This window comes from Mauremys mutica, unplaced genomic scaffold, assembly GCF_020497125.1.
Source record: "Mauremys mutica isolate MM-2020 ecotype Southern unplaced genomic scaffold, ASM2049712v1 Super-Scaffold_100270, whole genome shotgun sequence".
Lineage (NCBI taxonomy): Eukaryota > Metazoa > Chordata > Testudines > Geoemydidae > Mauremys > Mauremys mutica.
Genome location: NW_025423299.1, coordinates 420,559 through 445,266, shown reverse-complemented (window position 1 = coordinate 445,266; position 24,708 = coordinate 420,559). Strand labels below are relative to the sequence as shown.

The window sequence follows — 24,708 nt, the reverse complement described above, 5'->3', positions numbered from 1 at the left end:
TTCAAAGTGGCAAAACTGCCAGACACCTTTTGCCAGACAGAGGTAACTAGTGTTGTTTGGGTTTGGGATTTAGCATTTAACCCTTAAGGTACCTCACTACTCTATAAAGTTCAAGACCAGAGTTATGGCTGTAGTAAGGGGCAGCCAGAACCAGAAGAATGGAGAAAGAAATATTGGTTGGACAGACGGACGGATGGAGAAACCGAATAATTAAGCCTCTGTTTAAAAACAAAACAAAAAACATTTAAAAACATTAAAAGGAAAAAAGGGGCAAAATGTTTCCCAGTTTACCAAAATACCTCAGCCTAGCTCTGCCCTTGGGTTTGGTGTTCGGGGGTGACAATTGCAGGGTTCGCCTGGGGCGCCAGGTGCTGGTAGCTAGTCTAGAGCTGCCCCTGCCCAGAGGCCTTTATTCCTCCAGCCTGCGAGGACGGGAGGTGGGGGGGGTGTCAGGAAGTTGCCCCTTCAGTCCCACACACAAAAGGACCTTCTTAAGAAAAGGCAAAATCTTGAAAAGAAAAAGTAACATCAAGAAGGACTTCAAAGACAGAGCTTATTAAGATCTCAAGGAATAGTTGAGTACCTGACCAGGGACTTGAATCCTGGATCTTCAGATTAAAAGTTTGATGCTTGGCCCACTGAGCTAGCCAGTCTCATAGAGAGAGTGAGCAAGTTCATGCAGGGGAGAAACTACTGATGAAAAAGAGAGCAGGAAACAATAGAGGAAACCTGCTGGTCTCTCTCTCTTCCCAGCCCTGGCCCTGGCCTGCTCCTCCCGCCAGCGCCCTGAGGCATTTTGCCAGCACCATGCCCCAGTCAGCTCCACCCTCCCCAAACGCTGGAAGACCCAGCTCAGGAACCTGGCCGCTCTTACAGCCGCCTCTTCCGCCCTGACCAAGAGGGAGGGGGATTGAGTCTCCCTCCCTCAGGCCTGTGCTTCAGCATTTCTGGGGAAAGACCAACCCCGCCAAAGTGACTTTGGGCCAGTAGGTCAACCAAGAGGGCGGCCTCCCATGCCTGGCTGCAGAACTCAGAGTAAAGCCTGCTCCCATCCCTCCCTATAGGGCTCCAGACAAGGCCAGCCTGCTGGATCCGGCGTCCCCTCTGGTGCGCAAGTCACAACAGCCAGCAGGCAAAACACCGGCTCCCACATCATTTGAAAGAGCAAGACAAAGCCTTGAAACTCCACCTCTGCTTAGGTATGAAGCAACAGGTCCCAAATTCCCACTGAGATCTGAGCCCAGCTTGTACTAGTCAGTGTTCTGACAGCTGAACTGCCCTGCACAGCAGCTTAAAAGCCAGCTGCTAAAACTAGGGCTTTGGCTACACTTGCATTTCAAAGCGCTGCCGCGGCAGCGCTTTGAAGCGCTAAGTGTAGTCAAAGCGCCAGCACTGGGAGAAAACTCTCCCAGCGCTGTCCGTACTTCACCTCCCTGTGGGGAATAACGGACAGCGCTGGGAGCGCGGCTCCCAGCGCTGGGGCTTTGACTACACTGGCGCTTTGTAGCGCCGCAATTTGCAGCGCTGGAGAGGGTGTGTTTTCACACCCTGCTGCAGCGCTGCAAATTTGTAAGTGTAGCCAAGCCCTCAGGCTCAAACACTGGACCCCCCAGTTAAAAGCCCATGTTCTTCCCACCAGCAGCTTCCTCTCGCAGGACTCTCTTTCCTCCTCCATCAACTATAATCCTGATCTACCGGTCCGTGGGGCCTGCCCTGAGTCCCCGCATCCCTCTACTTTGTCTTTGTTCCCTGCAGGCTGCAAAAATGTCAGGGGAGGCCACCCCCTCCCTTCACTCGGTGCTCCCGCTCATATCGGCCAGCTGGAGCCTCATCTCCTGGAACTCGGCCAGCTGTCACTTGATCCGGTCGTACAGTCACACGCTGACTGGCTCCCCTGCCTGGATGCTCTTGTGGGAATCCCACAGGCAACGCTGCAGGATTTGGCACCATTGGTTTCTTTAATGTTGTGGTGTTTGCCTGACTGCCGGAATAAAGCCTCCAACTCCTCCCTCAACGACTCCACTAATCCCCCCGGTTGCCATAGAACCCTCTGATGCTTTCCCGTTCTGCCAACACTGACAGGCCTCACCCACCTGCTCCTTTATCTTGCAAGCTCTGGATGCTCAGCTTCCAATATCCTCTGCCATGGGTCAGGGAATTGCCCACATTGAGCACACGGTGAGAGCTGTGTGATCCAAACAGTCCATTGGCACCACCCTGCCCTGGGCTGTCGACGTGCTCTCCTTCACGTAAATCTGGTCACTGCGAGTCCTGGTCTGTCCCCGCAGAAAGGTGTATCCCCTCTGCGGCTCGTGTGAGCTCGGGTCAGAGGAATAGGAGGCTACCGCCCTCCCTCCACTGGTACCATTACGGAGAAACAAGTCCTCTAAGCCGACCTCGCTATAGACCTGCGCCAGGTAGTGCTCATTGTAAAAACGTTTCCTCTGACGGTCGAGAAAATGGGACCAGCGGTTCTCAGGCCGGCTGACACAATTAAAATCCGCCCCAACACCAAACACCGTGTGGTCCAGAGGAAGGGAGCCAGTTCGTACCACAGATCTTTCCTTTCACACCTTAACATCAAGTGCCTCCTATTGGGACTCTGAATCCCTGCCACGTTCCACGTGCCAGATGCCCCTTCCCCAGTACTGTCATCACTCAGCTTTTCAGAGGAGCTTTCCTCCCAAGTCCCTGCCCCCTCTGGCACCATCTCCGAGGGCCGTCCTGCCTCACTCTGTTCCCGCCATATTGGGTCGACAAATAAGTCGTGGGAAAGACAGCTCCCATCTGTCCTTGTTATAGGTCAGGTGGGCCAACTAGGGGGAGAAGCCCATGCTCTCTGTTGTCCTGCTGGGGAGCTCAAAATCAGGTACCTGCCTCAGATAAAGGCGCTGCTGCCCTCCTAGAAAACAAGCCCCCCCCCCGCATCAAGAAGTATCGAAGGGCCTGCCAAAGCCTGGGATTGAACCAAGGGCCTTCAGATCTTCAGTCTAACGCTCTCCCAACTGAGCTACTTTGGCAGCTGAATGGCACCATTTTGGCGTGTTGCTTCTCTGCCCGGGAGGTTTTTGCAGCAGTTGCACACAAAAAGGACCTCATTGTGAGCGGCCCATGAAGACAAGACTCACTTTTCCCTGCCTTGCTCAGCTTGACTTGCTGCCTCACCCCGTTCCTGCCCTAGTGCCCAGGTTGACCTGGTGGTGGAAGGGGGCTGGGGGCTAGTGGCACGGGGAGGAAGTTGAGCTGGACCCTGAGCTAGACTAGACCCTGGCGGTGAGAGTCTGGCCACCACTTGCCGCCCCACCCTGTTGTCCTGGCTTCCCCCACTGGGCGTCATTTCGGGAGGGAAGTGGGGCTTCTGCCTCCCCTCCCCGATTTTCACACCGCAAAGGAGTGCGAACAGGAAAATGAACGGCTGCTCCACACCCCCACCGGAGGAACCCAACGCCCTTAGCTGCTCCCCTTGCTCCCCCCCATCTATGCTACTGAGTGGAAGCGTCCTGTGCCCATCACACTGAGGTGGATTAATCAAAACCCTCGTCTGCCAGCACCCGGCCTCCTTCTTCTTACACTGGGCCTGCAAGCGAGGGGGCGGCTGGCACAGCACCAAGAGTCTAACCTGTGAGGCAGGAGGCGGCTGACGCCCGCAGCCTGCTGGGGAGCGCCCAGAAGTTATTAAGGGACAGAGACTCCTCAATGCCCTTAGTAACAAGGGTTTGGGGGTCACCAAGTCCAGTAAGGGGGTCACTATGTCAGTCTTATAACCCTGGGTGTCAGGTCACTGTGCAGCTTTGATCTAGAGCTCGGATCCCAACAACCGACCAGCAGCCCACAGCCTCCCCTGGGTCTGCCCCAACTGGTTACTCCTTACAGGCCGACCTTACCCGCATTCCAGCCCCGGATTTGCCCCCTATTCATCCTACTGCCACTCAGAGCCACAGCTGTGGAGGTGCTGAAGGAGGGAGGGGTGACTCTAGGGTGGGGTCCTTCTCTAAAGATGGCCGGCAGAAAGGTGATGCTCAGCTCTGTCAGCGACCTGCCCAGGTGCCTCGCTGCCAGGGGATGCAGACGTTTCTGTAAGGCCATTAAATGGGGTATTTGGCTTCTGAATGAATGTGAGGAATGTGCAATCCTCAGAGGGAATTTCCATTCCGCCTTCTACAGCTCTTCAGAGCACCAGTGGCCTAATGGATAAGGCATTGGCTTCCTAAACCAAAGATTGTGGGTTCAAGCCCCATCTAGGGTGAAAAACTCCTTTCTTCTTGCCTATTGCAAAGAAGCCTTGGTGTTATTTTCACCAAGGGAGCTGGGAGACGTTTGAACCCAAAGTACTGGATCTTGAGAGCAATCCCCCAGAAATGGCATCTTCCACTAGACAAATGCTTTCTAGACCCATCAGTAGCACTTAATACCGTATTGTTCCGAGTATAGGCCGCTCCTGATTATAAGCCGCACCCTTAAAGTTTGGTGCTATTTAAAAAAAATTAAATTTTTAACTTTTTTTAACTTAAAGAAAATCTCAGCCGCGGCCGGGACTCAGAGGGCTCTGGGCTGTCTGCCGCGGCGGGGAGCCCAGAGCCCTTTAAATCCCAGCCGCGGCGGGGAATCAGAGCGCTCTGGGCTGCCCGCCGCGGCGGGCAGCCCAGAGCGCTTTCAATCCCAGCCGCGGCGGGGAATCAGAGGGCTCTAGGCTGCCCGCCGCGGCGGGGAGCCCAGAGCCCTTTCAATCCCAGCCGTGGCGGGGAATCAGAGGGCTCTAGGCTGCCCGCCGCGGCGGGGAGCCCAGAGCCCTTTCAATCCCAGCCGTGGCGGGGAATCAGAGCGCTCTGGGCTGCCCGCCGCAGCGGGGAGCCCAGAGCCCTTTCAATCCCAGCCGCGGCCGGGACTCAGAGGGCTCTAGGCTGCCCGCTGCGGCGGGGAGCCCAGAGCTCTTTAAATCCCAGCCGCAGCGGGGAATCAGGGGGCTCTGGGCTTCCCGCCGCGGTGGGCAGCCCAGAGCGCTCTGATTCCCCGCCGCGGCTGGGATTTAAAGTATTTTTATTGGGTTTTTTTTGACAAGATCCCGCTTATAGGCCGCACCCCTAGTTTAAAGACTTAAATTAGGGGAAAAAAGTGCGGCCTATACTCGGGACAATACGGTACTAGTGTTTGTCTGAGAATAGACGGAAGGGGAGTGTTTACTCCGACACCTCAGTGAGTGACACAGACAGAAAGAGCAAGGCTGTTCTGAAAGAGACTGGATCTGTCTGGAGACAAAGCAGAACTTGAGAATGAGCAACAGTCTGAAAAGAAGAACTTCAAATGTGTGTTAGGTGTTAGTTAGGTTGGTCTGACAAATTTCAAGAAAATACCAATGCTCGTAGACTGATACAGACACTGGCTGCTTCTGATCTTTTACTGAGAGTTCATTGGGAAATATTTTCCTTAACTCTGTTATGGAATATTGGGTGGGCTCTGAAGGCACCATTCCTCCTGCTTTCGCCCTTCGAGACAACACGGCTACATGGCATGCGGCCAATGTGCACCTTCCAGTCAACTGCTAGAGAAGACAACACAGACAGGGATGGCAGCAGGGCAGACTGGAGCTCCATGGAGATGGTGGGACCAGGTCTCATCAATGGGGAGGTGGCCACCCCAGCATGCACAAGGCTGAGCCAGTAAGTGCGGCGTGTGCTCCACGGTGCCCCTACTCCCTGCACGTGGTGGTGGGGGGCAGTTACTGAGTTCGGTTGGTTTGGGAAATTTAGGGCTTGGCTACACTTGCAGAGGTAGAGCGCTGGGAGTTAAACCACAGCAGGGAAACCGCTGCCGTGTGTTCACACTGACAGCTGCAAGCGCACTGGAGTGGCCACATTAGCAGCTCTGGCAATGCCACAGAGAGCAGTGCACTGGGGTAACTATCCCAGTGTGCAAGTGGCTGCAACGTGCTTTTCAAATGGGGGTGTGACAGGGAGTGTGTTGTGTGTACGTGGGGGGAGTGACAGTGTGTTTGGGGGGCTGAGAGTGTGTCAGCATGCTGTCTTGTGTGTTCGGACAGCAGCAGACCCCCCCTCTCTCACACACTCATAACAGCAGCATGCCACACTAATGGTTGCTTTGTCCCAGAGCAGATAAGCAGCCGGCTGTCAGAAACGGAGCTTTGATAGGGGATATCCACATGCCTGCAGCCGATTTCAAAACAATGACCAGGGTGGGCACTTGACTTCAGGGGATTATGGGACATTTCCTGAGGCCAATCACAGTGCAGTGATGCAACACGTCATCCACACTGATGTCAGGGCATTTCAGCAGGGCTCAGCGAGCTTTATGCTTCTCATGGAGGTGGATTACCAGGAGCGCTCCAGCTGCAGAGCCCAGGCGCTCCATGTGCCTTGCCAGTGTGGACACCTCAGGAGTTAGGGTCCCCGGGGCTGCTTTAATGCGCTCAAACTTGCAAGTGTAGCCAAGCCCCTAGACTATGTCATGTGTGTGACTTACTTGTGCTATTGTAATAAATACAATAGACGTGCAATGGTCAGAAATTGCACCAGCAGAGAAGTATATACAGACAGACTTGAATTCAATTCTTGAGGTTCAGATGCATAGCAGAGATGAGCTTGTAGTTGCCAAAAGTCCTTTTAGAAATGGTCCATAGGTTACAGTCCAATGTCCATATTCAGGGTGACTCCAGTCAGTGACTCGGGATCTCAATCCTTATGGCTTAAGGTTTCCCCCTCTTGAAACCCAAAGCAGATCTGAGATGAAGCAGGATCATGTCCCAGGCTTCTTATATATTTCCAGCAGCCTTTCAGCCTGAGGAAACAATAGGCTTAACTCCTTCTCCCAAACATCCTGGCAATTAGCACAGGGTAATTTACCCATTAAACAGTTCAGATCCAGGTTAGCACAACCTTCAAAGAGACACAGAGACAATAATACTATTTCAATCAAGTATCATCATAAATGTTAATATTCCTTTTTTGATCTTTGAATTAAAACTACAGCAATAGACAAGACTTGTTTGCTGACATTACAAGTCCTGAGCAAACATCTCCCCTTCTACCTCTAACAATGCAGACTTGCATTTCAAAGCTCTATTCATTTACAGAGTCCTTAAGGTTCACCCATGGGTCAGGTCAGTGGGTGAGGTGAGTTAATTAACTCTTTCTGGCCCTGTCACCTTTCAATTAAATACTATATTACGCTCATAACGTCCTCATCAGTGTTTGGGGTGAGGCATCTGTTCAGGCACAGCTGCGCTCCGGCCGTAGGAATTACGATATCTTTGAGCAGATATCAAGGGCCATGCTGGATCGGGGCCATGATCGGGACGCAGTACAATGCAGGGTGAAAATTAAAGAGCTGCGGAGTGCCTATTACAAAGCCCGAGAGGGGAATCGACGATCCGGAGCTGCTCCCACGACCTGCCGTTTTTACAGGGAGATGGATGAGATACTTGGGGGTGACCCCACTGCCAATCCCAGGATAACGATGGACACTTCTGAGCAGGCTGGGGGACAGGAGGAGGAGGCGGCGGAGGCGGAGGCGTGGGGGGGGGAGGAAACCGCGAGTGAAGCTCCTGGCATGGGGGAAGAAACCGCAGATTCCCTGGAGGCATGCAGCCAGGAGCTCTTCTCAAGCCAGGAGGAAAGCACGCAATCGCAGCAGCCAGCAGTTGCAGAAGGACAAGCAGAGGAGCGTGTTACCGGTAAGCGGCTTTTATTTTCTGGGTGAAATGTTTCTGGAGAGGAGGGGGGGTTATGGATGCATGCATGCCAGCCTCTAGATGTGGAATAGCCCGTTGATGTGGTCTATCACGTCACGGTAATCTGCCTCAGTTATCTCAGCAAAAGCTTCATCCAGAGCGTGGGCAATATGCCTGCGCAGGTTTATAGGCAGAGCCACTGTGTCCCTTGTCCCAGTGACGGTGACGCGTCCGCGCCACTCTTCTGCCAGTGGTGGGGGGACCATTTCTGAACACAGGCAAGCCGCATAGGGTCCCGGGCGGAATCCACATTGCTCTAAAAGAGCCCCCCGCTGTTCCCTAGTGACTCGCAGTAGGGAAACATCTTCCAGGATTAAGTCCTGTGAAAAATGTTGGGAGACTCTTTAGTGAAGAGATAGGGAGATAAGATCACCCCTGCATCTGCATCTTCATTTCACTCAACCCCTCTAGCACTCCAGATTACCCGAAGCAACCAGCTCCCCTCTTACACCCAAGCCCCACTTCTCCCCATATAAGCACTGCTCACTCACCATGTCGTGGCTTCTGTAGTGTTATGCGTGTGGGTAAAAGAATGCTTAAATAAGAACTCACTCCCTCAGTGTAACAATTCATGTCTGGAGATAGTGGATACAATGCTGCCCGTGTTAAATGTTGTCATTTCTGTTTCTACAGTGACCTTGACTACTGGACTGCCCAGATGTTCAACATCACAGAGGCTTCAAAATTTGAGAAAAAATCCCCGAAAGAGCAAAGAAGACATGCTGAAAACTGTTCTTAATCAGTCTGCTCGAGAGAGTAAGGACTTGAAGGATTGGCGAGAGAAAGAAAGCAGGACACGCAAGAGAAATGCAGTGGCCAAGAGGAAAACCACGGAGCGGCTGCTAAGCATCCTGGAGCGCCAAGCGGAGTCTATAGAGTCACTCGTTGCCATGCAAGCAGAGCACTACCGTGCTACTCCCCCACCCGCCCCGTCCTTTGTGCCTTGTGCCCCAATGTCAGCTCAAACCACCTTTCCCCAGCATCCAGGTTCTTACCACCACCAGCTGCCTCCAACACCTGTACGTTCCCCAACCAGCCCTGATACCTACCACCACCCTTACCCTCTGCATTCAACCCCCATCACCATGCAGTATATGAACCCTGAAGTGCAGGATTCATTAAACAGCAATCCAGACAGGGCATATGCAAACTTGTGACTGTACAGTTCACCAACCCACACCCCTGCCCTCTTGTGTTCATGAAATGTTGTGTGTCTGTCTGTCTGTCAAGGAAGTTTTTTTCTTTTCAATAAAACAATTCTTGGCTTTGAAAACAGTCTTTATTATAGCAGATAGTGAAAGATACCTTAGCCCAGTAAAGAAAGAGGCACTACAAATCATATTATTATTATGGATAATAGCATAACAGTGTAAGCAGTGCAATTCACTCCCATGCAAGGCAGCAAACATTATTGTTGGCTTTCAGCCTCAAATTCTTCCCTCAAGGCATCCCTAATCCTTGTAGCCCTGTGCTGGGCCTCTCTATTAGCCCTGCTCTCTGGCTGTGCATATTCAGCCTCCAGGACTTGAACCTCGGTGGTCCATGCCTCACTGAATGTTTCACCCTTCCCTTCACAAATATTATGGAGGGTACAGCAAGCGCATATAACCGCGGGGATGCTGCTTTCCCCCAAGTCTAGCTTCCCATACAAGCAACGCCAGCGGGCTTTTAAACGCCCAAAAGCACACTCCACAGTCATTCTGCACCGGCTCAGCCTGTAGTTGAACCGGTCCTTGCTCCTGTCAAGCTTCCCTGTATAGGGTTTCATGAGCCAAGGCAGTAACGGGTACGCGGGGTCTCCAAGGATCACAGTGGGCATTTCGACATCCCCTACTGTGATCTTCCTGTCTGGGAAAAAAGTCCCTGCCTGCATCTTCCTGAACAGGCCACTGTTCCGAAAGATGCGTGCATCATGCACCTTTCCAGGCCAGCCTGTGTAAATGTCAATGAAACGCCCGCGGTGATCCACAAGCGCCTGGAGAACCATAGAGAAATACCCCTTCCGATTAACGTACTCTGATGCCAGGTGGGGGGGGGCCAGAATAGGAATATGCGTCCCATCTATCGCCCCTCCACAGTTAGGGAAACCCATGTGTGCAAAGCCATCCACAATGTCCTGCACGCTCCCCAGAGTCACGGTCTTTCTTAGCAGGATGCGATTAATTGCCTTGCAAACTTGCATCAAAACGATTCCCACGGTCGACTTTCCCACACCAAACTGGTTCCCGACCGACCGGTAGCTGTCTGGAGTTGTCAGCTTCCAGATTGCAATAGCCACTCGCTTTTCCACCGTCAGGGCAGCTCTCAATCTTGTGTCCTTGCGCCGCAGAGTGGGGGCGAGCTCAGCACACAGTCCCATGAAAGTGGCTTTTCTCATACGAAAGTTCTGCAGCCACTGCTCGTCATCCCAGACTTCCATGACGATGTGATCCCACCACTCAGTGCTTGTTTCCCGAGCCCAAAAGCGGCGTTCAACGGTGCTGAGCATTTCCGTAAATGCCGCAAGCACTTTAGTGTCACACACGGCAGGCAAATCCATATTGATATCATCGTCGGAATCCTCACTGTCACTTTGGAGCTGAAGGAATAGCTGGACTGCCAAACGTGTTGTGCTGGTGACACTCATCAGCAGAGTCCTCAGCAGATCGGGCTCCATTTGCCACAGAAATCGCGATTCACACAGAGAGTAACAGAAAGACACTCACAATGGCGCCAAACGCTGCTGGAAAGAGTGAATGCTGGGATGTGAAGCGATGCACCACGGGGCGCTGGCAAACAGGAAGCGGAATGACCCGCACACTTCCTTCCCCTTCCCACAATACTCAGCGCCAAAACGGCGCCAAAACGGGACGAGGTGCTCTGTGGGATAGCTGCCCACAATGCACCTCTCAATACAGCGCTGGAAAGTGCTGCAAGTGTGGCCACACTGCAGCGCTGGTAGCTGTCAGTGTGGCCACACTCCAGCGCTGGCCCTTCCACAGCTGCATGACCAGCGCTGTAACTCCCAGCGCTGCAACTTGTAAGTGTAGCCAAGCCCACAGTGGGGTTGCTGCCCCTGTGAACAGCTGCTGTAGCACAGCCTGGGCAGGACAGGGAGAGCCAGTTATACCCCCCCAGCCTGTATCGGGGGATGGGAGCACTCACACCCTGGGGACCCACCCACCAGAGATCTGCTGGGGGGGAGAGTGGCACGCACACACCCAGGATCTTGTAGGGGGGGACAAGGGCATCCACACTCCGGGATCCTCTGCAGAGGGACGGACACCCACACAGCCAGGATTCTGTATGGGGGGCAGAGGTACCCGGACACCTGGGCGGGGGAAAGAGGCACCGAAACATCTGGGATCTTACCTGGCAGGACAGCGGCGCCTGCAGCTCGACATGAGACGGGGGCGGGGGGAGCAGGAGCATTTCCCAGTCCCAGGCTGTCCCCGTTTGGCCAAGGCACAGAGCTCACAAGCAAAGTTTAAAGCTCCAGCTGCCAAGCTGCAAAACAAGCTGGGCTCTGTGGCTGGTGCCTGTGATCCCGGAGGCTGAGGCTAGCGGAGCGCTTGAGCTCAGGAGTTCTGGGCTGCAGGGGGCTGTGCTGATCAGGTGTCCGCACTAAGTTCAGCATCAATATGGTGATTCCAGGGAAGCTTGGGGTCTCGAGGTTGCCTAAGGAGGTCAGAAATGGAGCAGGTCAAAACTCCTGGGCTCATCAGTAGTGGGGTTGCGCCTGTGAATAGCCCCTGCAGCGTAGCCTGGGCAAGACAGTGAGACACGGTCTCTCTTTAGACACCCCTACGCCACAGAGCCTGGATGGGGGGATGGGTGAACCCACACGCTGGGGAATCTGACTTGCACCCAAGCAACACGGATCTTGAAAAGAGGAACAGCGACACCCACAGAGCCTGGATGGGGGCAGGGGAACCACACACGGGAGCTCGTTCATGGGGTGGGGGGGACACCCATATGCTCTGTTGCACCATTCTTAATGAGAAGAATGGGGGCATCCACACAACACAGATCCTTAACGGGCGGGGGGGCACCCACACAATTCACTATTAACCAGGAGGGACAGGGGCACCAGACACCCCCAGTAGCATGGAGAACACCCACATCCACCGGATCCCTCATGGGGGTAAGACAGAGGGGATTGTAATGGGGCCCAGCGCACCCACGCACCAGGGATTGTTAAGGGTTCAAGGACCAGGGACACCCACACACACTGAGATCACGGCCTTGGAGGAACGTAAACCCTCCACAGAAGGACCTGGTCTGTTCCATGATGGCAGCCCAGACTGGGTGCATCAAAGTCTCTTTTTATACAGCCACACCCCAGAGATCCTGACTAGGGGAGAGAGACACCCACCCACCAGAGATCCTTAATGGTCTAGGGTGCACCCACACACCAGGGATTCTTATGGGTGGGAGGAATGGAGACAGCCAGACACACTGAGATCACTTCCTCCAAGGAGCCAGGGCCAGACAGGGAGACACAGTCCCCCTTTACATATCTGCCAGACAACCTTCCTCCCACTCCCTCCACACAATGTTCTTATCTGGGGGTCAGACTAGCTGAGCTAATGGCCCCTTCTGCCCTTAAACGCCATGAAAACATTTCCCTGGTTGCTCCTTGTGCCTGACAGACACCACGGTGAGGGGCCCAAGAGAAGATCCTGGACACAGCGCTCTGGCTCTTACTTTACTTGGGGACGTCAGCGCTTTCCTAGCAAAGCTGCTGCTAAAGCGCTGGATTTGGGGAACGGTTCGGCTCCGATTCAGAGATCTGCCTGTGGGGTGTGAACCTGCCACGAGGAGCGGGAAACGCAACCAGCAACGGGAGGCGTTGGCTGAGCTCCAGGCTGCCCCCGTGTGGCCAAAGCGTAGAACTGAGCAGCGGAGTTTAAAGCTGGTGCTGGGAGGGACCTGAACACGTGGGGCATGAAGGCTCTTCCGTGTAACGCTTGTTGGGTGGGCAGCTGAGTGTAGCTGATTGCCGGAGTTCAGGGCTGCACCCCAGGGTACTGAGCAGGTGTCTGTGCTCAGATTGGCCTCGCTATGATGGTTTCTGGGAAGTTTGGGGTTACCAGTCTCCCTAAAGGGAGGGGAGCCAGGCCAGAAAAGGAGGCTTTCAAAACAATGGTACGAATTGCCAGTGGGACGGACCCTGTGAAGAGACGCTGCAGCCCCGCCAGGGAGAGCCGGTCTCTCTTTATGCAGCCCCCCCCCACATTCCTCAGGACGGGGGTTGTGCTCAAAGATCTGTGCCCCGTGTTTTCACCTCCATGTGAAGCGCACAGTGCAAATAACCCTCAGCACATCAGCTCATTTCCAGGCTCCACTTCCACCGGCTCATGCAAGATGGTGCAGAGGAGCCCCTGGGTGGCTGTGGGCCTGGGGAGGATGGCTTTTGATTTTTCAGCTTGACCGCTACGGGCAGCAAGGCCAAAAGTCAGATGGCCGACTCTCCCGTCCACCACGCTCATCAGGAGCCCTTAGTCGACAGGCTCAGAGAATGCGGGCATCGCCACCCACTACCTCTTGCATGCAAAGCGAGCGCTCTGCCGCTTGAGTTAATTCCCCACAGCTGGCCTGACTCTCAGGCACCGGGCAAAAAAAGGCAAGGGCTCTGTGGCCTTAAGCAGAACACAGCCTGAAATGGGGGGGAGGGGGGCGCTACCCAGAGCTGGGGAAGAGGGTCCGAGTCCCAGCCACGCTCCTCGGCACAAACACCAACGCTCCCTCCCTGGAGTGTGTCTGGGCTGAGAGTTAGCCCCTGAAACAAGCACCAAGCTTCAGAAGACAACGCAGGGATAGATCACTTGACGATTGCCTGCTCTGACCATTGCCTCTGAAGCGCCTGGCATCGGTTACTGTTAGAAGACGGGATAGTGGCCTAGCTGGACCATCGGTCTCACCCAGGAGGGCCATTCCTATCTTCACCACTTTCCTCTAACCCAAGCAAAGCCAGGAGCAGGCCCAGCTCAGCAACTCTAGCAGACTCCCTGGCCCCCGGCCCAGCATACAGCAAAACGACCCTGCCTCCGCCAGGATAGACAGCCACCGACTCCCTCTTCCAGACCAACGCAGCCCTTCCCCGCTTTGGCTGTCTCCAAGCTGTCTGCGTGCTCTGCTCTGCTCTGCTCCATGGCTGCCATGCTGCCTGAGATCAGGAGGCTGCCCGTGAGGTCTCACGGTCTCAGCTGAGCTGGTATCGAATGCCACCCCGCCCATCTCCTCATTCCCTTCATGGACCCTGGGATGTGAGTAATTCTGTATTTGAGTGGCTCTCCCTCCCGGCCAATGAGCTTGGTGTAGACTAGCAGGGAGGGAGGAGGAAAGGGATTGTGCTCCAGTGAGAGCTCAGAAAGAAAGGTGCAGGTCCCCCACTAGAGCCCAACACAGCAGAGCAGAGCAGAGCAGAGCAGGCTGGAGAATGTGTGTATGGGTCTGACTACTTCTCCCATGCTCTTCCATTTGAGCTAACTTCCCCCAGCTGTCTCCAGCCTCCCAGTCAGCGCAAGGGGGAGAAGGGCCGGGAGGAAGAGCTTTGTGCTCCGCAAGGGCTGGCTTTCTGGGAGGCCAAGCGGGGAGAGGGATGGAGGCCACTGGAGGAGCTGAGCCGGCTGACTGTCCATGGCTTCTAAAAGAAGGGCAAGAGACAGCCCCGCAGCTGCCTTGCCACTGGAGAATGCAGGCATTGATCCCGCTGCCTCTCGCATGCAAAGCGAGCGCTTTACCACTTGAGCTAATTCCCCTACCTTGGTAGGTGGTGTCTCGATCCATCCATTCGATAACGGAGGCCACATCGTTCCCCGCGCCAGCCAGTGACTCCTTCCAAAAGGGTCAGGCAAGACAGGGCTTGCCGTCGGCCGGCTAGCTCAGTTGGTTAGAGCGTGGTGCTAATAATGCCAAGGTCATGGGTTCAAGCCCTATGCTGGCCACTCCGGGAGAGAGAGGGTGGCTTCTGCTCTTTTGGCTGACTGCTAGGGGTGGCAGAGGCCAAAACCTGGTGGGCCGGGAGCGGGCAAGAGCCCTGCTGGGCACAGGCGCCGGGCAGCACCAAGCTCCTGACACCTCCTTGGGCTCCCCTCCCTGGGCTCCTCGCTCCACCTGCTGCCTGAAAGGAACTTGGAGACGGGTGAGCCCGGCCAGCTGCCTTCCAGGCTCATAGGAGGCCAGGCTTGAGCTGCACGCCCGCGAAGCCAAAATCGCAGGCCTGCCGGCTCGCCCCCATTGTCCACAGGCGGTTGACCTGATGGCCCGAATTCTTGCCGGCCGCCGGCTCCACCCAAATGTACCCGACGCCGGATCACGCTCCCCAGCCCAAGCCACAGAGGAAGGCTTAATACTCGGCACCCCAACCTAGGGGAGAGGCTTCACACTCCGCTGGCGCAGGGTGACCTTTGGGACTTCCCTGGACACCATCCTCCCACCGCCCACAGCCAGACCCCCCAAGCCCACCCCTCCGACAGGAAGGAGCAGGAGGACCACTCCGCCCAGGGGCACCATCACTCCAAGTCAGCTTCACTTGCTTTCTCTTCTACCCCTTTCCTCCCAAGTTATGCGCGCCTCACGGGAGCCAGCTCTGGGAAGACGCAGGCACCGCACTCTGACTGGCGCAAGCCAAACGCCCCACACCGAGAGTTTAGCACGGGCTCTTGAGGCACTGGAGGAACCCCATGCAGACGCACTGACGGAGCTAAGCTTTACGGCCAAGGGCCCTACCTGTGCAGAAAGCCAACTTGCTTGTGAAAAAGACGCCTCTTTCGGCTCCCCTTCCAAACTTCCAAATGCCTCCAAATGGGAAAACACACACACTGAAACACCCAAACGGTCCTAACGCTGGGGCCAGGCGAAAAAGAAAAGCAAGGAAAAGATTTCTAAATGGCCACCCTGCCAGAGTCGTACAGCTCCGCAAGTGAAACCCGTGGGAGGGACATTACACAGAAAAGGGGAATGGAAAGCTGCCCAAATTGAGATGCTGTGGAAAGCTACAGCCACATCGCTACTCCTACTCTGCACACTTCTTGCAACAGCTGATGAACGGCCAGGTGCTTTTCACATCCAAGCCCACACCAGGGGAAGACCTTGAGAAGTTTCCCGTGGCTTGCCTGGTTCAGCTGGTCAGAGTGCGGCACTCGTGGAGGCAAGATGGTGCAGAGGAGCCCCTGGGTGGCTGTGGGCCTGGGGAGGATGGATTTTGATTTTTTGGCCTGACCGCTACGGGCAGCAAGGCCAAAAGTCAGATGGCTGACTCTCCCGTCCACCACGCTCATCAGGAGCCCTTAGTCAACAGGCTCGGAGTATGCGGGCATCGCCCCGTCATAGGTTTATTCCCCACTTCGAACTTTAGCATCCACAAGATGGGGACCTGCATGGGCCCCTCTCAACTTAAATCCCAGTTTAGATCTGGTAAAGCTGCCACCCTCTAGAAGTTCCAGTGTCTAGCACACGCCCTGTTCCCCCAAACCTTCCCTGGGGAACACAGATCCAAACTCCTTGACTCTTAACCCTACGGGAAATAAACCATTCCCCCACCTTCTTCCCCCTCTCCTAGTTGTTGGGAAAGATACCTTGATTCAAACTCCTTGAATCAAACAAAGAGGGATTCACTTTTCCCCCTCCACTTCCCCTGAAAATCCAAACAAGGGAAAAAATCAATCAGGTTCTAAAAAGAAAAGGATTTTATTAAAAGAAAGAAAGAAAGTACACTATCTCTGTAACACCAGGATGGAAAAACCACAAGGCGTGCTGCAGGATAGCCTCTCCCCACCAAAAAGCAGTGCCGTGACCCGGATTCGAAACAAGGTTGCTGCGGCTACGGCGCAGAGTACTAACCACTGTATGATCACGGCCAGGCGCTGCAGGTGCAGGCAGCAGCGCTGCAGGTGCAGGCAGCAGCCCAGCGGAAAATGCTCAGCTCTGTGCTATCGGGGCGGCCACCTACCTCGCCGGCGGCCACAGGTCTTTCTCAAGTCTCCCCATTACAGTCACAGGTCAAATGCTGAGCAAAGGAAAAAAGACAGGAAGCCAATCCCATGCCTGTCCCTTTTTCTGTCTTCCTCCACCCCTGGACCAAGTCCCTCCCCGTTTGTCTGGGTCATTGTCCTCATGCCCCTGGCCAGCCTATTTCCCTTTGCCGCTCTGAAACGTGCCCCCACGTGCAGGCCCCGAAGCTTTGGCTAGGGCGAGCGTGTCTTTGCGAGGTAATTGTCTCTCTGGAGGTGAAAGCCATCAGTGCGGGGTGTGAAGGGAAGTGGCCGTAGAAGGAGAATGCAAGGCATGTGGCGGGCAGGCCAGGGATTTCTTTGTCCCCCCCTTCAAAAGGGGTCCCCCTCCCCGTCAGGGAATCGAACCCCGGTCTCCCGCGTGACAGGCGGGGATACTCACCACTATACTAACGAGGAAAGGGGCATGGTGAGTGGCCCCAGCTCCCATAGACCAGCTATGGTCAGCATACACCTACACTGTCGCGTGGGCCCCAGCAGGCAACAACACCCCTGGCCCTCTTCTGCTTCCCAAAGGCTTTGGCCGCAGCAACAGCCCTGGGAAAAGCCCTGGCCCTCCTCACCTGCCCTTGCCCAGCAGGACACCTTTCCGGGCCTACACAGCTCCTCACACAACACCTTGCCCTCCCCTACCAGCTCAGCAGCACCTTTTTTCCTCTCAAAACCTCCTCTTGCCACCCTCCCCCTTCCACACTTCACACTCACCTCATCACAAACTCATCCACGGCCCCTTTGGCTTCTCAAGCGCCTCTGGAGGGACGCAGCTTCCCAGGCACGCAGATCCTTCCCTTCAATGCGCACTGAACGGATATTCGAAACACAGCCCTTTCCAGGACGGAATGCGCTGCTTTTGGACCCTGGCGCCCAGCAAGAAGTCCTGGGACTCTTTTTCTGACAAGCAGAAACTAAGGACCGGCTGATGGCTCTCTTTGCAAACGGACGCCATCAGACTGAGCCACGAGGCGTGCTGCAGGATAGCCCCTCCCCCCAAAAAGCAATGTCATGATCTGGATTCGAACTGCGGTTGCTGCGGCCAGGGTGTTGCCGGCACAAAGGCCTAAGGCGACAACAACAGTGGTTCGTTGCCCGCTGTGCTTCGCTCCAATAAACACACCAAGGTGGAGAAGCAAAACAAAGTTTATTTGAGATCTCAAAGCAGGCACTAGGAGAAACAGTATCTCAAATCCAGCGCAACAAAAACAAGCAATTTTCCCTTTTTATATGTCAAGCTGTTTGTTAAAGCCTTTGTTTCATTCCCCCCTACCCCTCCCTTGTTAACTGCAGCTACATTAGGCATTACATTATAGCTTGTTAGAAAAGTTCTCATCCGCATGTTTATCTGTTGGCCTTGTCAGCTCAGGCACATGAAGACTTCTCCCCCTCTTATCACTATTTTTGCTAGTTAAACAGGACCGCAGCTGTCTGCTAGAAAAGCTGACTCTCACATATTCTGCTTTTAGGCTGTTAGCATTTAGGTTGGTTAAAGTTCACAAGATGGAGTTACTGTGGCTCACTTAGACCCAGAGCAGGGGGGCTTCATCGACACTCATGGTCTTCCACCCCCCCAAGTTACCTGGTAGCTACGCCCAGTGACACCAACAATTCCTCCTTTGAGAACACTCAACAACCTTTGGCAGAGTTTTCTCATACTCTGAAGACAAAAAGTGATTAAGTTCCATACAATCAGGGTCATCAATTAAGGGGCACAAGGGAACATCTGGGGAATGGGGGGTACAAAGCTTATGTATAAGTGCTTTACAGCAAGCGAGCAAAAGAAAGAGAACAAAACAGATTACAATACCTGTGAGCAGGAGGCGAACAATACCTCCCCCTAATCCCCCTAGATCAGGTAACCAACCCCAGAGGGAATCAAAAATAGTAGGTTCTGCTTCCTGGGCCTTCCACAGGTTAAAGGCCCATTCAACTGACAGGATGTGCTTGTTAATATCCTGTGAAGATTCTGGGACATAAATACAACATTCGTCCCCAATAAGGGCACAGACCCCGCCCCGTGAGGCCAAAATATAATCCAGGGCCTGGCGATTTTGCAGGGATAATAACCGGAGTTGGTATAACTCAGAACTTATGCCTTTGTCTATGGCCAGGGTGTCATTGGCAAATTGAGTAAGGAATACAGAAAGTCTCTTATAAAGTTGGGCCATTCGCCCTACTCCATAAGAAGGGAGGAATATCATTCCAAACCTGTCTCCCTCACCGATGGGTTCAAGGGTAGCTCTCAGGGACCGGTAGTAACTGGAGCGACCTGAGGGAGCGTGGGCCACAACACAGAGGGGAGGGGCAAGGAATCCTTTATAGCAACTTCCATGCCACCCATGTGGGAGCCACTTGTAGGCATTACGGCCACACATAAAAAATGCCTGTCCATTAGCAACCAGCCCATTAATCCCCTGCTGGTGCTGGGTGGCAATATGAGGGGGCCAGTACTGGAGTCCTTCCCCAGTATCCTGGCCAGTGCTGTTGAGAAAGGGGATTGTAACATTAGTTGTTGGAGACAAGTAATAGTGACAGGAACTATTACCTGCAAACCAAAGGGCATTAGGTGAAGAAGGCTCCCTAAAACAAAGCAGACCTTGGGGTACAACCCGGAGTCTGATGGGGGTAGGTTTCTGTAAGAGGTTGCCAAAGGGTTGCCAGGAGCTGTTGGTCAAACTATAAAAGCGCTCCTGAGAACAATTATGGCTTAGGTTTCCTCCAACTCTGCCCGACATAAAAGGCTGCCGTATATTATAAGAAGTTATCAATATTTCCTGGCAAATATCAGACCAATTTTGGGGAATGGCACGCCAGGGCAGCCCCGCTGAATGATGGGGAATCTGGGCACATATCCAACAGTTGGAGAGATTAAACTCACGGGCAAAAGCAATTTTCAGGGCTTCATATGTATTGGTAGCCATATCTGTAGGGAGAGGTCCCCATTCTGCATGTGCTGTGGGTGTAACAGGAGGGAACAGAAGGAATACCTCTGTGACAAAAAAGAATGTTGTAAAAGACCCTAAACCTGAACCCATACTGGCAATTACAGCAACCCAAATGCCCAATGGATAAGAATGAAAGCCACCAAACAAAGCAGAAAATAAAAGGACCAGGACCAGAAATTAGGTCGGCCTTCTGTGAATAGATAAAACCAATGCTCAGGGTGCTCGTGGGAAGTGCGCTGTGGCTGTTCAGAGAGATCACAGGGCATTCCCAGCGACCCTTATTGTCTTTTGAATAGCAGTTTAAGTCCCAAATCGTCGCTAGAAGCTGCTTCTTTAGCAGGCTGCACAGTCCACTGTTCAGGAGCAGGCACTGCTTTCAGTCGAGAGTGATGAATCCAGTTCTTGTGTCCTTCGACCTTTGCCACCATGTGGGAAACAAGCAGGACGGTGTAGGGTCCCTTCCACTTCTCTTGGAGAGGCTCATCCTTCCAGGTCCGAACGAGTACAGAATCGCCTGGCTGCAAGGAGTGGACCGGGGTATCCAGTAGAGGAGGCTGTGAATCTTTGGTATACCTGTGAAGAGAAGAAAGAACAGCAGACAGAGAGCATATGTACTGAGACAAAAACCCGCAGCCTACCTCCCACTCCCCTAACAGAACCGGTGTACCATCCAGAGGCCATGCCCTTCCAAACATAATCTCGAAGGGACTAATCCCTAACCTGCCCTTGGGGAGAGCACGAATGCGGAGTAACACAAGGGGCAAAGCATCAGGCCACTTAAGAGAGGCTTCCTGGCAAATCTTAGAGAGGTGTCGCTTGAGTGTCTGATTAGTATGTTCCACTACACCACTGGCCTGTGGTCGCCACGGTGTGTGGAGCTTCCAGGAGATTTGCAAGACATCTGAAATCCTTTGAACAATTTGAGATGTAAAGTGTGCCCCATTGTCAGATTCCATCCACTCGGGGAGCCCAAAGCGGGGAATGATCTCCTTGACAAACTTAAGAGCCACTGTTTTGGCGGTGTTGTTACGACATGGGAAGGCTTCGGGCCATCCACTGAATCGATCCACCATGACGAGGAGATACCTGTACCCTTGGGTTCTAGGAAACTCAGTAAAGTCTATTTGCCACACCAATCCTGGGCCTGGGGTAGGTTCCAAGGTAGCTGGCAGCACTGGCACTCCTGGTCGAGGGTTATTCTTTTGGCAGAGTAGGCATTCAGCCTGTACCTGGGATGCTAGGGGTCTAAGTCAAGAGGTTAGAAAATACTTGCTCATGAGCTGAGTAAGAGCCTCCCTGCCTGCGTGGGTGGTTTGATGCAGTTTTTGCAGCACTGGTCGGATTAAGCCCTTGGGCAGGAGGACTTTTCCCTTTGTGGAGTAAAACCATCCCTCTTTTTCCTGGAGACCAAGCCTGTCAGCCAGGTTTCTGTCCTCAGAGAAGTACTTAGGGGCTGCAAGCTCACCTACTGATGGAATGAGGGCATGCATTTGGGCATTCTCCTCTGTTGGTGATTTCAGGGTAGCAGCACGCTTGGCTTCCCTGTCTGCTCTAGCGTTGCCCTTGGTTACATCCTGGTCCTCCTTCTGGTGAGCTTTGCAATGCATCACTGCTACTGCTGAGGGGAGCTGTACTGCTTCTAAAAGCTGGAGAATTTGAGACCCATGCTTGACCGGAAAACCCTGAGCAGTTAACATTCCCCTTTGTTTCCACAGACCAGCGTGAGCATGCAATACCCCAAAAACATATTTTGAGTCAGTAAAAATATTAACCCGTTTGTCTTTTGCCAGTTCAAGTGCACGGGTTAAGGCCACTAGTTCAGCAAGCTGGGCAGATGTTCCAGCAGGTAAACTCTCTGCTTCCACTGTATCGTAGAGGGTCACAACAGCATAGCCCGCCCTCCTTTGCCCATCTATGACAGCACTGCTCCCATCAGTATACCACTCACAGTCTGCATTTGAGAGCGGTTGATCTTTTAAATCTGGGCGGCTGGAGTATTGGGCATCTATGACATCCAGACAGTCATGTTCCTGCTTTTCTGTTTCTGGTAGCAGGGTAGCTGGATTAAGGGTGGGACAGGTTTGCAAGGTAACTTCAGAGTTCTCTAACAATTTTGCCTGGTACCGAGCCACCCGAGCCTGAGTGAGCCAGAGACCACCCTTAGTGTCCAGCAGGGCTTGGACCATGTGGGGAGTATACACTTGAACAGTTCCTCCCAGTGTTAATTTTTCAGCTTCCCCAAGCACCAGGGCCATGGCTGCGACCGCCCGCAAGCATGCTGGCCACCCCTTGGCAACTTGATCCAGTTGTTTGGAAAAGTAGGCTACAGGATGTTTCGAAGCACCTAACAGCTGAGTAAGCATTCCCAGGGCTACCCCTTTTCTCTCATGTACATACAGTTGGAACGGCTTAGAGAGATCCGGTAAACCCAGGACTGGAGCCTCCATTAACTTCCTCTTTAAGATTTTAAATGCCCTGTCCGCTTCTGGGGACCAGTGAAAGGGGTCATGATCCGCTCCCTTAACACATTCATACAGAGGTTTTGCCCACAGTCCAAACTCTGGGATCCACATTCTGCAAAAGCCTGCCATGCCCAGAAATGCCCTAAGCCTTTTCCGGTTGCTTGGGATAGGAATCTGGCAAATAGCCTCCTTTCTTTCGTTAGAGAGCTGCCGTTCTCCTTGCCTTATGTGAAACCCTAAGCACTGTACTTCTGAGAGGGCAATTTGAGCCTTGTTCCGAGCCACCCGGTATCCTCGGAGCCCAACAAAGTTCAGGAGGCTCACAGTGGCTTGGAGGCAAGCGGTTAATCCCACAGCCGCAATTAACAGGTCGTCTACATACTGCAGGAGGAGGATCCCGTCCGGAGTATTCCACTCCTGCAGGTCTTTGGCCAGTGCCTGGCCGAAAAGCGAAGGGGAGTTTTTAAATCCCTGTGCCAACACAGTCCAGCAGAGCTGTTTTTTAACCCTTCCAGTGTCTTCCCACTCGAAGGAGAAAATCTCCTGAGATTGGGTATCAACTGGAATTGTAAAGAAAGCATCCTTCAAATCTAGGACTGAAAAATGGGTATACTGCCCCCCTATAGAGGCTAACAGTGTATACGGATTTGGAACAAGGGGGTGCAGAGTCTTAACCCACTCATTGACTGCTCTCAAGTCCTGTACCAGCCGATACGTCCCATCGGGCTTTTGCACGGGCAGGATGGGGGTGTTCCAAGCTGATTGGCATTCTCGTAGTACCCCATGCTCTAGGAATCGAGCTATAGTCTTTTGCAGTCCCTCTCTGGCTTCCCTTTTAATTGGATACTGTTTGATCCGCACTGGGCTTTTTCCTGGGAGGAGTTGAACCTTAACAGGGGTGTGATGGGTTGTCCTTCCGGGGACCCCTGATGCCCAGGCAAGGGGATACACCTGGTCCTCCCACTGGCTCCACTCTGGGGCTTGCATGGCTGAGGGTTCAACTGCAAGGGCCATTATCCAGGCATTCTCAGGGGGTAAGGTAAGGGTTATATCATCTTGAGTAAAATGCAGAGTGGCACCCAAACGACAAAGCAGGTCCCATCCTAATAGGGGTGTTGGACAGTCAGAGAGGTAAACCAGCTTGTGAGATACAGTTGTGTTGCCCAAGGCACATTCCGCTGGGGCATATACTGGGCACTTGGTTCCTTTCCCCGTGGCACCAACCACTGTAAGGGAGTCTGCTACTGGCAGCTGAAGGGGTTGATTCACGGCAGTTCGTGCTGCTCCAGAGTCTACTAAAAAGTCTATTTCTGAATTTCCCACCCTCATTTTTACTTGGGGTTCCGGGGGCAGGATGGTCCGTCTCCCCTGACACCCCTAATCTTGATCCTCTGCTGCCATCATGGGGGTATCTTCCCTTTCAGGGCACTCATTTTTCCAATGTCCCTCCTTCTGGCATATGGCACACTGGTTGCGACCCAAACGCCTTTCCTGGGGACCGGGGCGCCCACGTCCACGGCCTCTCATTCCCCAGCCCCTTTCACCTTTCTGTGACTTTCCTCTGCCGCCAGCCTGCACCGCCGCTAACATCATCTTCACTTGCCTTTTTTCCTTTTCTCCCTCTCTAAGGGCATAGGCCCTGTTGGCAGTCTCCAAAATCTGAGCCATAGACATTCCCATTAAATCCTCCTTTTTCTGCAATTTCCTTTTAATATCAGGGGCCGCACGGCTAGTAAAGATACCCTTTATGATTGCCTCAGTTGTCTGATTATCTGGGTCTGCGCTAGTACTTTGCCGGATGGAGTCCCGAATGCGCTGTAGAAAAGCCACTGGACTCTCTTTTGATTCCTGGATTAGCTCTTACGGCTTTGCCCAGTTGTTATGTCGGACAGCCGAATTCCTTATAGGAGTTAAGCATCCTCAAACCCCCCTCCTCATTCGGATTCCACCCGGGGTCCACTGTGGGGACAGCAGCTTCTGGCAAGGGTTTTCCTTCTCTAACCTCATTATACCTTCTTTGTGCCTCCTCTCTAGCTTTAGCTATAACTTGACTCCGTTCCACTTCAGACAACAAATTTCTCATAAGTATGTTGCAATCATCCCAGTCAGGCTTATGGCTAGCTAGACACCCTTCAAAGATTGAAATGAACCGACCTGGATTCGTTGAGAATTCCCCTGCTTCTGACTTAAAGGCAGCTAGGTGTACAGGGTAAAAAGGAACATGAGAGTACACTGGCACAATCTGGGCTGCACGCTCCTGTGTTCCAGGACGGGCTACCACATTCTCAGTAATCAACGGATACAATCCCACCGAGGGGGCACTCTCTGGAACCTGTGGGGGTGTTGGAGCCGAAGGGGATACCGATTCTGCCATTACAACCGTGGGAGGGTTCTGGGGATTAGCAGCATTTACTACCGAGTCTGTCGGAGTCAAATGGCACTTGTGTAAAATATCAGTCCTATTTCTTAACATCATAAACATATATGCATAGAGATGTTCATTCCATTTACCAGTTCGCTGACAAAACAAAAGTAATTGAAGGATCGTGTTGTAATTAAGTGATCCT

At 53.4% G+C, this 24,708-nt stretch overlaps 1 protein-coding gene and 3 non-coding genes across 4 annotated transcripts in view; 1 reads left to right on the top strand and 3 right to left on the bottom strand.

Moving 5' to 3' along the window:
- Positions 1-2,947: 2,947 nt before the first annotated feature.
- Positions 2,948-3,020, bottom strand: TRNAF-GAA. Its single transcript has one exon. It is a non-coding gene; the product is annotated as a tRNA-Phe (tRNA).
- Positions 3,021-14,599: 11,579 nt separating this feature from the next.
- Positions 14,600-14,673, top strand: TRNAI-AAU. The gene has a single exon. It is a non-coding gene; the product is annotated as a tRNA-Ile (tRNA).
- Positions 14,674-17,067: 2,394 nt separating this feature from the next.
- Positions 17,068-17,139, bottom strand: TRNAD-GUC. The gene has a single exon. It is a non-coding gene; the product is annotated as a tRNA-Asp (tRNA).
- A 728-nt stretch (positions 17,140-17,867) lies between these two features.
- The window catches only part of LOC123360517, an 8,959-nt gene continuing 2,118 nt past the window's right edge, over positions 17,868-24,708 (bottom strand). The window contains exon 2 of the mRNA XM_045001219.1: positions 17,868-20,252. Coding sequence (XP_044857154.1) covers positions 18,321-19,769 — 1,449 coding nt within the window. The 5' untranslated portion in view covers positions 19,770-20,252 and the 3' untranslated portion in view covers positions 17,868-18,320. The remainder of the gene's footprint in view (positions 20,253-24,708) is intronic.